Source organism: Aplidium turbinatum, chromosome 13, assembly GCF_918807975.1.
Source record: "Aplidium turbinatum chromosome 13, kaAplTurb1.1, whole genome shotgun sequence".
NCBI lineage: Eukaryota > Metazoa > Chordata > Ascidiacea > Aplousobranchia > Polyclinidae > Aplidium > Aplidium turbinatum.
The window spans coordinates 14,400,942-14,417,429 of record NC_137484.1 but is presented as its reverse complement, the minus strand read 5'-3'; the positions used below and the strand labels follow the sequence as shown (position 1 = coordinate 14,417,429).

The 16,488-nt window shown below is 38.1% G+C and overlaps 1 protein-coding gene and 1 pseudogene across 1 annotated transcript; both read right to left on the bottom strand.

Moving 5' to 3' along the window:
- Positions 1-629: 629 nt before the first annotated feature.
- LOC145782272 (hsp90 co-chaperone Cdc37-like) lies at positions 630-15,052 on the bottom strand. Its single transcript, XM_082594061.1, has 8 exons — positions 14,808-15,052; positions 6,347-6,572; positions 5,322-5,447; positions 4,047-4,131; positions 3,649-3,838; positions 2,953-3,065; positions 2,575-2,669; positions 630-1,121 (listed from the first exon to the last, which is right to left on the bottom strand). Exons 1-8 carry the CDS (start codon positions 14,968-14,970, stop codon positions 977-979), a joined length of 1,143 nt encoding a protein of 380 aa, XP_082450187.1. The 5' UTR covers positions 14,971-15,052; the 3' UTR covers positions 630-976.
- LOC145782341 (zinc finger MYM-type protein 1-like) lies at positions 6,838-14,759 on the bottom strand (annotated as a pseudogene).
- Positions 15,053-16,488: the final 1,436 nt, after the last annotated feature.

Here is a 16,488-nt window from a genome sequence, read left to right as displayed (position 1 = left end):
ATTCATACCTACATTTTTGTTGAAAATGCTCTCAGAATGCACCAAATTCAAAGTAATTTTTCAAAATTTTCTGGGGGAGGACCCCCAGCCACTGGGTGTCTTCTTAGGCGAAAACGCCGTCGGGCTTCGCCCGCCGGTCGTCAAACCCCCCACTTTCAAAATTACTGGCTGCGCCACTGTCAATGCCCCCCCCCCCCCCTTGAGAAAATCCTGCGTACGCCACTGGCTGCAACCCTCGTAAACTTGAACGGCTGAGTTAGTAAAAGCTAGCAATATGCAGGGAATGGCTCACCTCCCAAGAAATATTCTTTAGATCAGGGGCGTGTAACTTTTCCTACTGCCGGGCCACATATGCGTATCCGGGTCAGACTGCGGGCAAAGCTTGCATTTCTCATTGACTAATGTTTCGTTTCAAAGTATTCGTGGCGCAGATCACAAATCAAAGCCTGCCTGAGGCCACATATTGCACACCCCTGCTTTAGATCATTTCAACGTCTGACGACGTTAAAACGATACAAAAAGGGCAACATTTTGCTGGTTGGGTTCTGTGGTAAAACCAGCCGTTTGTCCGTTCGCCAAGCTGCCGAGGACACAACAATCCACAAGACAACAGAAAGTTATGCTGGGCATTGACTTCTCTCTCGCAAACAGCACAATTTTATTGCATACCTATGCAGAGTTTACATAAAAAAACATAAAACTTTACAATGTCAGTACATTATATACATTACATATAGTTTCACACAAAGCAACATGGTAGTGCTTACAGGATTATCACAGAACTACACATTTTTGCCACGTGAAAAGTCTTAAAAGCTTTGAAATTATTTGCCGTGGCAGATTCAACACCAAACAGGTTGTCACGAAATAAAAGCAGATATAATTTTGCCTTGTCCAATTGCACAGAGACGAATGCAAGAAGATCAGAGAGTTTGACTTTCATGAACCGAACAAACATCACTTTGTTTCATGTTCATCATACTTCCGTGTCTCCGGCAGACTTTTCTTGAGGAGGAGGAATTTCATCAGGAGTATCGTACTCTTCACTTTCTTCACCGGACGGATCTTCCGTTGCTTTTGCTTTTCCACCTTCAGGGACCCACAAACCGGAATCCACACAACTGCAAAGTATCTTGGTTGAGAAATACGGAATTGCACAAAAGTAGAAGCAACTAGAAGGCATAGTTTACGCTGGAAGTAAATTCATCGCATGTTTCCAACGTATTGGCATCTGCCTACAATACCTTAAATGCAACATTTCTTACTGATTATTATAGAATAGACTGCATTTTGTTTGTATGTCAGCCGCTTCGTCGAGTGGTGAGAGCCTTGGTACGACGCTCGAGGGCGCCGGATCGACACCGCTCAAGAGCAAGCTGTCGTGTCTTTGGCAAGACACTTGAAAGTATGCCAGAAGGCGGGCACAAAAATTTGCTTCCTTGCCTTCCTGTCCACTTAATCTTCAATCAGCCTACATAAGCAAACAGAATGCGCAAATACTATAAGACTCAATGATAACAACGGCCATTAGAGCTCTCAGAAAATCGATGTTGTGCAAGGCTGTAGGGCGTAGGCTCTCAGGAAAATACAATACTGCTATCGATGTGTAGATTTTTTTGAGGAAACAACATAGAAAACAGTAAGCGTCCTTGCTAAAGCAATTAAGTAAAAAGTTTTAATTAAAGGTCCACACAACAGAATCTATTTGTTGCAGTGGTATTGTCGGCTGCGTAGCCGAGTGGTGAGAACGTCTGCGCGACGTTCGAAAGGACGTGGGTTCGACACCGCTCCAGAGCACGTGGCTGTGTCTGGACAAAGACACTTAATGGCAAGCCAAAATAAGGGGAGCAGCTGACTCGAAGACTATATGTCACTTCGCTGCTTCCTGTCGTCTGTTGTATGTATGTTATCGCAATGGGCACTGTGATCGCAGTGTTACTGTATGTTATCGCAATGGGCACAAATAAAAAAAACACGAATATTATTTCAACCAGGGTTCCGCGGAACCCTAAGGTTCCGCCAGTAAGTCTAGGGGTTCCGCAAGTTTACATTCAAATCCGAGAGTATATTTTATTATTATATGCATATTGTTTATATATAATCAAATATTGATTAGGTTAGGTCAGCTTGTGCAAGAAACACTAGGCTCAAGTTTCTCATTGAATTTTTTATGAGAATAAATGTATTTTTTTAGAGTTTGTATTTTTATTGTAATTTACATAAATAAATCTGAACATGAGTATTTTAATTTTATTTTATTAATCAAACGATGTTTTTTGCAAAAAGCAATTAAATTATTGAACAGGGGTTCCTCGAGCTTTCGGATTGTTTCATTGGGTTCCGTTCCACCAAAAAGGTTGAAAACCACTGATTTATTGTAATAGAAAAAAGATAATTTGTGCTAACTTGACACAATAAACCGGCCACTGGAATGGCATACATTGTTGAGGTCTGCACCTGTTTCAATGCGAGTAGACTCGTCTCAAGTCTCTCAAAAGAGACGTTTGTCATCGCGAAGGAAGTTTTGCGCCATTCATAGTTGGTATGGACTTTCTTATCATGAACTAAACTTACCGCTTCATGTGATATTTTGCTTGGTCGGGGTCCATTTCCTTGATAACCGTTTGAAGCATGCCGATGTCTTGTGATTCAAAACATTTAACCAATTCCTGCGAAATCCGCATAGCCTTCATGAGTACTAGTCACTTCTTGACAAAAACCACAATACTTTGCATAATGATGATTAAGTTTATACATTTGCTTTTCGCTTAGACAAATAGCGTGCAATTGACAAATAACATCGCCATTGGACTTTGGTCCAGGCTCAAGTTTGAGACAAAGGCTTAATCGCTTCAAATGCAGGTTATATATTGGTTAAAATATTGGTTAATGGTGGCATTTCGACACCGAAACGAAAGTGAATCGTTTTTCTGATTGAAACTGTTCACTCACGGGTGGTAAAGTTTCCATGACGTCAGCAGGGTGAAGACCTCCGGGTCCTAATTCTTTTTCTCGTTCTTTTTCGTATCTCTTCATCGCTTCCTCAATGCGAATTCTCGCGCGTTCTGAAACCGCATTCAGTTGTAAGCAATTACTGATTGTTTTTACTCGCGTGATGTTTTAAAACGCTTCTAAACTCTTCCAGTCATCCAAAAATAAATCATGAGCAAATTCCTGTCTCTATGAAACTTCAATGTTTATGGTACAATCGTAAGGGGATTTCGCATTTCTATCACGCACGGGCAAACGCCATGCAGTTTTGCTCAATGACTTGTTTAAACTGATGAATACCTTTTTTTTGAACAACAAAGTATTTTCTGAAGTCATTAGGAGCTTGGGGTCCTTCTAAAATCGACTCTAGCGGTGCATAAACCGTAAATGTCGGCACAGTTACTGAGGTTGCCTGAGCTAAGTTTTTGTCGTGTTTTTGCTGGTAAACTATTCTCTTACCTACAGACGAGTCGTTATCGGGTAATTTGCTGTTTCTACTACAAAGTCCAGTAATGACGAAAAAAGTCATGGAGAGTTTTTGGGGGAAGTAGCCTACTTTGGCGTGCAATACAAATCCGCAGTGATCGCAACATCAAACAAAAACTTGGCAAAGTAAAGCAAAAGTTTGCATTGTTAGGTAATATCACAACAAATTACCCTTGACTCTTTTTTTAAAGGAATTTAACTCGTCGTTGAAGCTCTCCATGTAGTCCTTTTGCATAGTTTCAAATCGTTTAAAAAATGCTCCATAACAGTTTCTTGGATCAGTTTTCATTTGAATTCCCAGTTGCAGAATAAACTGGAGGATGATGGTCTGATGGGCGACGCGGGCCATCAAGGTTGTTTTCTGTGATGCAAACGTATGGCAATGTCTGTTTAAGCCACAAACCACAGAACATGATGTAATGCATTTTCGCTTACCTTACCGTACAATGAATTAGAGTTATTGCATAGGTTTTTCAAGCATCTTTTCAGATGAACGAGTAATATTGTGCTTTTACAAAGTTAAACCAATGCATTTAATTAGCAAGAGTAATTTTTATGAAAATTTTCACCTCTTCGACTTCAAGATCAATGCACCATATCACAAGATAATTCGCCGATTTGTCACAAATTAAATGGGGATGGTCTTGAAGGTATCTGAAAAACAAACTAGTTGTATTCATTTGTAGAAATGTAAAAAGGGTGTTATTCAAGCAAATGCTTTCAAACTTACTTTGAATAACCACCCATTAGACAATAAAACGAAGCAATTCAATATAAGTGCGGCACGGTACACGACTATAATTATGCTCGGCCCAAACGCCACGATCTGTATGCTGCCAAACCCGAATGACGCAAAGTTCAAATAATATATTTGGAACGAAAGGGACGTCCAAAAAGAGCATGGAAAATAAGGTAAAGGATGAGGCAGACAAGGTCGGACTGAAGGCAGAAGATGCAATGGATAGAATGAGATGGAAAAATTTGGTGACGCTGATTCAAAAACGCCGCTTCGAAGACGACCGTATAGGTGCTGTAACTTTTAAAAATCCTGTTCGGTTCCGCTTCTTAGTACAATTACAGAAATTGTAGAGATTATTTAGTGTATTAAAGAGCTTGTCGTTCGATTCAATGGAAACGGCAATGCTCCATCTCAGTTCATGGATGGGGGACTTCGTTAGTGGTATCAGCCACAATTTTCAAATGAACCCTTTATCTTTTTTTTGAAATTTCTTTTTTTGATATCTGCTTTCACACGTGCACATCGTTTTGAATAAAATCTACATGACACCTATTTACAGTCTCTATTTGGAAGCAGTATGTTAGTAGGCACTGACTGGAATTAATTAAGTTGCTCGTTACGAATGTGTCAGTCAGTATCTGTCAGTTCTTCGGCATTATTTTCCTACCAGTGGGAGTGGCAATGCTAACATTACAACCAATGTAGATGAGCTCCGCCTACCTAAACAATCTATGCAATTTTCTGGCAGCAACAATGGCAGCAGCATCAAAACAAAAATTTTGAGAAAATCCGCACCTAAGCGATTATCTCCAAATCGGCCACACAGGTTCGGGTCATGCAGCCCTAGTACTGGGGAAGAAACAAATGTGCATGATGATACAACGAAGTTGTTTAAAGAGATTAGTCACTGTCAAGTATATCTACTTTAATTGAACTTTTAAACAAAGTTTTTAATTGCAACAATTTAAAATAACAAACATTTAAACGCAACATTCTCAGAAACATTTGTGGTCAAATCGTCTATTAAAACATTTCTACAAATTTACTTCTTGGCAACAACATGGCCAACACATACAATGCAACGGACATGAGGATGGCGCCAAACCTTCTACTGTCAGCTGCTTTGCTGAGCATTCCATAATGTTGAAGTTCCTTTTTATATTTTGCTTGAAAAGCGTTTTGTTCTTCCAGGAAATCCTCATCACTGGGTTGGGAAGAAGATTCAGACTTCCTAACAAATTGTGATTGTAGCTTAAAAATTTTTTCTTAAAAATGCAATTTACATTTTCTAAATATTTAATCACCACAAAGCTTCAATCAATCACAAAGGTACCTAGTCAATAAATTTGTATAAAGAGATTTTTCGAAAATTAACTTTGTGTTGGGTGGCATTCAAAAAAACTGTTTGAATGTGTCCAACCTTATGGCAATTTCAATTTCATGAAAAGTGACCCTTTTATCAGATACAATAATGCCCTCAACTGCTAGCCCAGTAAGCTACAGCTTCATGGATAGACATTCACAAGTCACAGATTCGAACTACTTTTTAAGTTAAGTCAACAAATATGCTTCCACATCTTTGAATGTTTGCACCCATTTCTAGAAGCATGCTTGAGACATACAGGAGGAATCATACTGTCTTCGCAGCCTAGACAGAATCTCGCATGTTTTTTGTACGTTTCACCAACAAAAATCTGATACCCTCTCTTTATTTCGAGCTTGAGCAGTTTGATAGTCTCAAAAGACATTTCAATTTACTACCACACCTATAATAGCGTGAAAATATATGCACTCGTTGTAAATAAGATGACCAGTGACCACTTCACTTTATAATTATTGTAAAAGAATTCACTTTCATCGTTATTATATATATATAAAAACACTCAATTGAGAGTCTCATTGCTTTTGCTTGTTGACTCAACTTGTACTATCAGCAGCAAACTTTACTTGGACTAATATTTTAGCATGAATAGTGCCTTTGCAAAATCATATGGTTAGACATCTTAACAGAAATCTAAATAGAATAGCTGCAGACAATATTTCACATACATAATACATATACCACAAAACTCACACTGACTAATGACCATGTATAGACTATTCAACATGGTTAGCCACACATAAACTTACTTATTAATTATAGATTTGCTAAATCCTTCTTTACAGATCGTATCAACATTCCAAGGGGTGAGCTTGTCTTTTTTGGCCAATTCTTCCTCTTTTTTTCGAAACTCTTTTTCTTGCTTCAAAAGTTCTTCTTTGGTTGTTGCTACCTTCTTAGCTTCAAGCTCGGACAATTGTTGTTTCTGTAATTTTTTTTCCACTTCTTCAAGTTTCTGTTGCTGCGCTTTCTTTTCTGTTGATTCACAATGAGCTTCTATTAATAGGCTATTTGTGGAGTATTCCTGCATTAGTAAGTTTTTGCATCATAGACCAAATGCACTTGCCTAATTCAAGACTGCATTAGTTATTATACACTTTAATACTGATTACAGTTACACTAGTTAGTTACACTTTAATATTAAACATTCAGGACTTATCCTTAAACTTTTCAGACTACCAAGTTAAATTATCAACTCATGCAATAGTAGCCTATAAAGATTTTGAAAAGAAATTCATTTTCAGATAGATTCTGATGAAACAACATCACAAAAAATGGTATTTAGCAATACATGTATATATAATTGTATATATGTCCCTTCATAGGCGCCGACTTTTATTTTTGCACGGGGTAGCGGATAGCACAATATGGCAACCTAAAATCTTTCAAACTGCATGTTTTTGTTTGATTTTTACTAAGCGTGTTTCGTAGATGAAATTGTCTTTTCACACCTGATTTGTAGCTCGATAATTTACAAAACAACTTTAAAACAAAGCACAGGAGGCATGTCGTGAATTTTATTTTTACGTTGCTGCTCTGACACGTAACATTTGGCAAAAGTATTTTTGCAAACAGCAGCTCTGTCAATCCAACTGTTAATCAACTGGTCAAGTTGTAACCGTGAAGCTTCAGCTTGATAAACATTTAAAATTAGGACGTGGTTCAATCGCTTTTGCGTCATGGTAGATCGCAAGTAGGTTTTTATGCGCCTGAGTGCACTAAACCAGGGCTTCTCAAACTTTTTTGCTCGCGACCCCTTTTAATCTCCTAAAATTTTCCGCGACCCTACAGTTGACATGATAAACAGTGCGAAATATACATTTGTGATTTATTAAAAGGCTTAATTTGAACCATTTCGAACGAAACTAGAGTAGCATCAAGCTACCGATACTCGAAACCTGCTACTTTACACGTAACCCATTGGAAACAAAACACAACCGATAACACATTTATTTAGTGTGATGAGTGCGACTGCTTTCTGCTGCAAAGCAAATCCAGTCGGTGCTCAATGTTTGTTACTGCTGGTCTCAAGGCGGTTTCAATCTTGCTTAGTCTGGAACGGTATTTTCTTACGATTGTCATTAACTTTGATAATGTTGACTCGCACAGAAGCGTGAACACAAACACCAGGAGTGCAGTCACTGCTGAGTGATAATTAGGCCTATAGATATTCCGCTTTAACCAGCCAAAAAGTGTGAAACTTTTTCCAGAAAATTCAAGCCGCAACGTAGAATCAGAAAATAGATGAGCATGTTATTCCTGAGATTTGGAAGAGAGGTGCTCGGTATTTTGTATTTGTATTACAAATAGGTTTAAGATCCAATCAAATTTGGCATTGTTTAATTCTAGAAGAAAATACTTTTAAAACTGTTTCAACAGATTTGAGAAGTGGTCGATAACCACAGGCTTAAACATTTGGTTCCCCATCACTGTTAATCAAAAACTCTACAGTAGGCCTAGATGAAAAAAATTCAAATGAATCATTTTCAACTTCTTCTTTCTTGATATTTAAATTTTTAACAAACTCTTCAAGTTTTTGATTTCTTGATTTCAATGTAAAAATATTGGTGTTTTTTCCTTAGATGGATAAATTAAGTTCTTTCCATTTTTCAAGCAAATTTTACAAATAGCATAATTTTGAAAGTCAGATGTCATTGCAGAAATGATGGACAAATTAAGTTTCATTTTTTTCCCTTGGAAAAACCACAACTTCATTTTTCAACGTTAATAGCGTTTTTAAAGTTTTGTTTTTGAGAGCCCTCTTACTTTACAATGCAGTAAAAGGGATTTAAACTGAACTCTCATTACATTTTACCATATAAACTTGCAAAAATACGGGTATTGAGTGCGCGACTCAAAGTTAATATTTTTATAGCATCTTGCACAATAGCATTTCGATGAGGATAATTCTTTTTAGCTATTAAGGTCTCGCAATGAATCATAGCCTATGTATACTAACTTAGTGTGTTAATACAATATGTGTAGGCCCATAGGCGCCTAACTATTTTTTTGGCCGTGGGGGCGAAAGCGTGTTTCATCAGCAGCAACGTAAATTCAGCGAAATGTCACGCAGATGGATGACGTAATTATGTCGTCACACTAGGATTGCTTTTATTGCCACACTCGAAGTTATCGCTACGTTCAACCTACCGTTAATTATTATAAACAAAACTCGACCAAAACACATGCTATGCGTCTGCGTTGGCTAGCGGTTGATGGACTGCGATTCTTTAAGCTAAGCACAACATAAAGTTTAGCAACGAACTAGATTTGTTAGCATGAAACAAGAGACGAAAAGGTTTACTAAAAGGTATTGTCTGTAAATGGAATGAAAATACTAACTTGATCATACGCTTGAAAATATACCTGTTGAAATTAAAATCATTCATGTTTACATCAATTCAACAGCGAACAGCACGTCACCTTGAATACATTTAAAAGTTTCTGACATCCGTAAACAGCCCTTGAAAAATAGTCACGGAGAGACGTTTGACTAAGTTTTCGACTTAACATTGCTCCCTTTTCACTACAATATCGCAACTTATCATTGACCAGCTTTCAAGTTTCAATTCGCTGTAATACGCCCGTTTTCGTGTTGCAGATGAAACAAAAAATGCGCATATTTCCCGCCTTTGATCGGGTTTCTATGGCAACGGTCGTGTGTGCGCCATGCAGTTTGCGCGAGTCCGTTGTTGCGTTGATTATGTCGCGTGTGCGCAATGCGGTTTGTACCAGCCCTTGTTGCGTTGGTTAGTGGTAACCTCGGGCCGAGACTTCAAGTTCATTTTCACAGCAAGCGATTCACTGCCGCGACAATTCTCTGCAGAGGTTTCGACTTTGGAAAGCGACATCGAGTCTGTTTGCAAGCGCATTAAGCTAAACGCACGCTGCGTCAACGTAGCAAATTATGTTATTTTTGGGTGCATTCAACATCTGATGACATTGAATCGACGCAAAATGGTAGATTTTTGATATGTCTCAGGCAGCAAAATCAGTCATTTTTACATTAATTCAACGTCTGCAGACGTTAAATCAATGTAAAATTGACAGATTTTTTTGTCTGGGGTGGGATTGTAGCATCGCTACTCGTTCTAGTGATTATTTAGCGCAAAGCTGTTGTGGTTTGCTTTTAAAAATGTTTTCCTGCTGCCGATCGCTAGTTCATCTATTGTTTTATGTATCAATGCAGCATAAAAGGTTGCTCCCATGCATAAATATGCGTGGGGGCCTATGTGTAGGCCTACCCTATCACTCGCAAATCGCACTTTTGCATGAAACCCAAGTGTATGTCCTGTCATTGCAGAAGCTAACACACTCATGCCAACATTGCAGCAGCTAACACAGACATGCCAACACAGTCCTTCCAAAATCGCCCCACTTCCGTGCACAAATTGACGAAATTATCGTTACCGTTCGATTTTTTTAACCAGCTTTCGATTAGTTTTACTTTTTCAATATTTAGCTATACTAGCATGCAGTCCTCACGCTAGCCCACTACCAGGGCTAGGCCTGTTTACGCAGAATCTACAACTCAGTTAAAAATAATGTTTTGAACAGTTATATCAGTTTTAACAGCTGCGTTATAAAATAAACGTCTGAAAAGTATCATAGGATAATATGCATTACTTTATGTAAAATTGGTGTACTCTCTGCGACCCCTGAAGTTCGTTACGCGACCCCCAGTTTGGGAAGCCCTGCACTAAACGATCGCTCCGCCTCGCAGGTGGTGGAAGGCAACGATATGTATATTTTCACAATGCAGACCACGTTTGGAAGCATTAATGAAATTGTTTCATTGCTTGCAAATAGATCAAGCAGTTGCGACATAGTTGAAACAAAAATCTGTTTTTGCTGTTGAAAACTTTTCAGCTGTTGCAATTCCAGACGCAGAAGCGTTGGGTTTATGTCATCTTTATAAGTCGCAGCGACATTTTCAAAAGCAGCTCTGTTCTCTTCTGATGCTTGATCCTTGGCAAGCAGAACTGTTTCCATGTCATTGATCGTTTTCATGTCCTGCTGTGAATAACGTGACAAAAGTGAAGAAGAACACTGTTTAAATACGTCTAAATAAATGCTTTGGTAGTAAGCATCTACGGTAGAAAAAAACGGTTGCTGTTGCTGGTCATCCAAAGATCTTGCAGTACGTCTACTACGGCCACGCGGCAAAGATGGCAACTGCAAACCCATATCAACAGCTGATTTTTTACATGGTCGAACAACGCAGATGCCTCACTTTCTGTTGCTGCATTCCAAGAACTGTTGATGATACCGCTTCCAGTAATTCACGTACCTTTCCGACATTGATCCCACGTTTCTGAACAGCGATATGTACAGGGCTTAAAATAAGCAAAAGCTTTTGCAGGACACGTAAGGAAAAGTAAACGTCAAAATTCCCCATGGATAAAACATGGCTAGTGGCATTGTTTCGAGTGACTGCATCCATACCATCTTCTTTCGATGCCGTGTCAAGCCAATCTAGTATGACCTCATACTGGTCAAGAAAAGCATTTACGGCTGGGAGCTGCATTACCCAGCGTGTGGTACAGAGAGGGCGCAATGAAGGCGAGAAAGAAGATTCATTTATCTTCTTCATGAAATCATTAAATTTTGCAGTCTTTTCGGAGATGCAATTTGGGTAGAGAGGTAACTCTTTTAAACCATAAACAGACATAACTCAGCAACAACACTACATTTAACATTATAAAAACAAAAAACAAAAAGCGAACGTTTTCGGCTAGTCATATAGCCCTTTTCAAGCCTATAAGAAAATACATTATTAAAAGAAATGCTAAAGAATCATATAGTATCACAGCAAAAATATGGTCAAAGCTAAACATTTGAGAAACTGCCTCGCTCACACAAAATGATAACTGAAAATTACACAGCACAACGGGTCAAGTATTTCAGAGGTAAAATTAATTGATTGTTCAGACAAGGACTCAGGCAGATTACGCAAGAAAGACAGAAGCACAAGAGATAGTGGCACAAAACAAAGTAAATGCGAGAAACACAAGACGTGATAATTCAATCAAAAAACTGCTAAAAGGTAAGAAGCTCCGCAAGCAAATAATTGCCTGTTGAGCCCTGGGTTTAAAGATTTGATGATCAATGCCTCGTGAATCTTGGTGTCGAATTCGGACAAACACTTACGAACAATTTTGAAAGACTGCAAAGACGGTTTATTGTTAGAGCACGATTGGCAGTTTCTAATATGGTCTTTAATTGCACTGTTTTTATTAAAATTAGCTAAATTCAAATGCTCTCCCACTCTCGTCACCAAATGTCGTGTGGTCATACCAACGTATGACGATCTCGCATCATGCGAGCAAGTGAACTTATACACGACGTTAGAACATAAGCGGAAAGGAGTTTTAGACTTCAACTGAAAATAATAACCAGCTTTAAATGTTTTATAAACGGGAAAAATCTTAACGTTAAACTTTAATGCAATAAATCTGGACAAACTTGTGGCAAAACGTTTGGATTCCTTGCCAACAAACGGGATTGTTAGAAAGTTTTTGAAATCAGGTTCCTCAACTGGAGACGTAGTGGAAACCGAATTCAAAAATCCTCTAAGAACCTTGTTAAAAAACCAAGTCGGATAATGATTAGCACCAAAGTATGAGCGTAATTTATTAATTTCATTGTTGAAACAGTCATTGTTCGAGCAAATGTCGCGAGCTCGCGAGATAAGGCACTTGATCAAAGCAGATTTGTAATTAGACGGGCAAACAGCGCTGAAATTAAGGAAAAGATTAGTGTTTGTAGGTTTACGCCAGACCCAAGTATCAAATCCATTACCATTTATCTTGATTTCTACATCCAAAAAAGGTATAGTCTCCGTTGCTTTTTCTACAGTAAAATTTATGTTTTGATGTTGCGTATTGAGTACTTCAAGAAACTGTGAACAAGAATTATCGTTATCAAATATGGCAAAAATGTCGTCAATATAACGTAAGTAAAGCTTGGGAAAGAATTGGGAAGTATTTTCAGAAAAAATCTCATTTTCAAATTTCAACTGAAAATGAGATTTTTTCTGAAAATACTTCCCAATTCTTTCCCAAGCTTTACTTACGTTATATTGACGACATTTTTGCCATATTTGATAACGATAATTCTTGTTCACAGTTTCTTGAAGTACTCAATACGCAACATCAAAACATAAATTTTACTGTAGAAAAAGCAACGGAGACTATACCTTTTTTGGATGTAGAAATCAAGATAAATGGTAATGGATTTGATACTTGGGTCTGGCGTAAACCTACAAACACTAATCTTTTCCTTAATTTCAGCGCTGTTTGCCCGTCTAATTACAAATCTGCTTTGATCAAGTGCCTTATCTCGCGAGCTCGCGACATTTGCTCGAACAATGACTGTTTCAACAATGAAATTAATAAATTACGCTCATACTTTGGTGCTAATCATTATCCGACTTGGTTTTTTAACAAGGTTCTTAGAGGATTTTTGAATTCGGTTTCCACTACGTCTCCAGTTGAGGAACCTGATTTCAAAAACTTTCTAACAATCCCGTTTGTTGGCAAGGAATCCAAACGTTTTGCCACAAGTTTGTCCAGATTTATTGCATTAAAGTTTAACGTTAAGATTTTTCCCGTTTATAAAACATTTAAAGCTGGTTATTATTTTCAGTTGAAGTCTAAAACTCCTTTCCGCTTATGTTCTAACGTCGTGTATAAGTTCACTTGCTCGCATGATGCGAGATCGTCATACGTTGGTATGACCACACGACATTTGGTGACGAGAGTGGGAGAGCATTTGAATTTAGCTAATTTTAATAAAAACAGTGCAATTAAAGACCATATTAGAAACTGCCAATCGTGCTCTAACAATAAACCGTCTTTGCAGTCTTTCAAAATTGTTCGTAAGTGTTTGTCCGAATTCGACACCAAGATTCACGAGGCATTGATCATCAAATCTTTAAACCCAGGGCTCAACAGGCAATTATTTGCTTGCGGAGCTTCTTACCTTTTAGCAGTTTTTTGATTGAATTATCACGTCTTGTGTTTCTCGCATTTACTTTGTTTTGTGCCACTATCTCTTGTGCTTCTGTCTTTCTTGCGTAATCTGCCTGAGTCCTTGTCTGAACAATCAATTAATTTTACCTCTGAAATACTTGACCCGTTGTGCTGTGTAATTTTCAGTTATCATTTTGTGTGAGCGAGGCAGTTTCTCAAATGTTTAGCTTTGACCATATTTTTGCTGTGATACTATATGATTCTTTAGCATTTCTTTTAATAATGTATTTTCTTATAGGCTTGAAAAGGGCTATATGACTAGCCGAAAACGTTCGCTTTTTGTTTTTTGTTTTTATAATGTTAAATGTAGTGTTGTTGCTGAGTTATGTCTGTTTATGGTTTTCGGAGATGCTTTTATAAAATTAACAACAGCACCTAACACTGATATTGCATGCAGTCCTTGTTTAGTGGATTTGAAGCAATCTTGTGTGATCAGATTTACTTGATGACCTGCGCAATGCAAATAAAGCATGGCTGGGCGAGTTTCTTTAAAGCGAGCTTGCACACCTGAAAGTCTTCCTGCCATGGCAGCAGCTCCATCATACCCTTGACCTCGACAGAGGGAAAGGTCAAGGCCAAGAGAAGTCAATCCATCAGATATTAGCTTATGAAGAGTCGCCGCATCAGTGCATGGACACTTGATTAAACCGAGAAATGATTCATGAACTTCCATTTTTCGTCTGTATACCGAACACATAAACAAAGTTGTTCTTTAGTAGTAACATCGGTTGTTTCATCGGCCATGATACAATAATACTTTGCTTGTTTGACATTAGCAGTTTCATTACGAAGCACGTTGTGCAATGTTGCGTAATCTTCACGTAGCCTGCTTGATGTTACGCGAGTATCATGCTTGTAACAAAAACATCATTTTCTTCGCAATACTGTATTGGTTCACCTCTTGCTTTAAGTTGACTTGAAGCGAAAACCAATGATCAAAAAAAGATTTAAATGTCCGTTCAAATTACATTTATTTGCAGTAAGTAATGTAACCTTAACGAGGTGGCTGCCACAGCGGTTACGGGGTGGCGTGGCCACCCCGTAAGTCGGCGCCAGTGTGTCCCTTAATATTCCATATTCCAGTGATCACAAACTAAAATATAACTCCAGTGTTTAAAGGATAACACATTGTTTTGACAATTTATCACTCAAATGATGTTATTGATAAAGTAACCACCTTTTTCGAGTGTTTCCCATTCTTTTTTACGTTCTTCCATTCTGTCAACTCGCGCTTGATGTCTCCAACGAAAGAGACTGGGTGTGTCAACATTGGGATGTGTGTCATCTTCGTCATCAGAGATTTCAATATGATCCCATTTGCTATAATCCAGTCGAGACATTTTTAACCAAATTTTATTTCAAGTAAACTCTATAAATGTTTAGCCAGCCAAACAATCAAAATAGTAACTACGTTTGCAAAGCGTACCTGCAACAAACAAAAAAACATAAGACAATGACCCATGATTGTGTTAACTGAAAAGTTTTTCATATTCAAGGCATTCTCAAGGTAATGTTTGAATATTCTATAGCCTAGTACGATATTTAGTTAATCACAGTAATATTTGGTTTCTGTAAATGGTTCTCTGCCAGAAGGTTTGGCCACGTGCACAACTATGCTTGAGAATCTATACATATATTGAAAACAATTGTTCTTTCAAATAAAATCATACATATATAACTAACCAAATAAAAGAGAAATTTTTTTTAAATGCATTCTTAATTATTTATTTGTATCTTTAAAATATCCAAAACTAAAAACAAATCTGGAGGTGAGGGTTTTTAATTTTCTTGAAATTGGTTGAATTATAATGGTATGACCCAATCAGTAATTATAAAGTTCTAATAGTAAAATTAGGATGCAACCTAGTTCGTACCCTGAAAAGATCGAAATAAAAAATAAAAAAAGTGGAAGTCGCTGATCGCAGCTTCCGCAAACATTTTAAAATTTTTACCCTGAAAAGATCGAGAGAAAGATAGCACAAAGCCGAAGTCGCTGATCGCAGTTTCCGCAAACATTTTTCCGCAGTTTCCACTAACCCTAACCATAGACTAATCTATGTTCTAACCCTAACCTTCGCTGATCGCAGTTTCCGCAAACATTTTTCCGTAGTTTCCGCTAACCCTTACCCTAACTCTAGTCTCTAACCATAGAGTAATCTATGCTCTAACCCTAACCCTCGCTGACCGCAGTTTCCGCAAACATTTTTCCGTAGTTTCCGCTAACCTTTACCCTAACCCTAAAGTAATCTATGCTCTAACCCTAACCCTGGCTGATAGCAGTTTCCGCAAACATTTTTCTGCAGTTTCCACTTACCCTAACTCTAACAATCAAGTAATCTATGCTCTCTAACCCTAACTGATCGCAGTTTCCGCAAACATTTTTCCGCAGTTTCCGCTAACCTTTACCCTAACCATAGAGTAATCTATGCTCTAACCCTCGCTGATCGCAGTTTCCGCTAACATTTTTCCGCAGTTTCCGCTAACCTTTACCCTAACCATAGAGTAATCTATGCTCTAACCCTAACTCTATTTTACGCAGCAGACAAAATGAAAGGTTTCTCTCTCTCTCTCTCCTCGCTGATCGCAGTTTCCGCAAATGTTTTCCGCAGTTTCCGCTAACCCCAACCCTCGAGTTTGTTTGCGGAAACTCCGATCAGCGAGTTCGGCTTTGTGCCATTAAACTGCAATCAGCGACTTCGGCTTTTTTTAATTTTTTCTCTCGATCTTTTCAGGGTACGAACTAGGTTGCACCCGTAAAATTATCAGAAGTGTGAAATGAGTGAACATTAATTCATTGCAAAGTCTGTGTGGAATTCATACCCCAACACAACAAGGAGCATGACAAGCAAAATATAAAG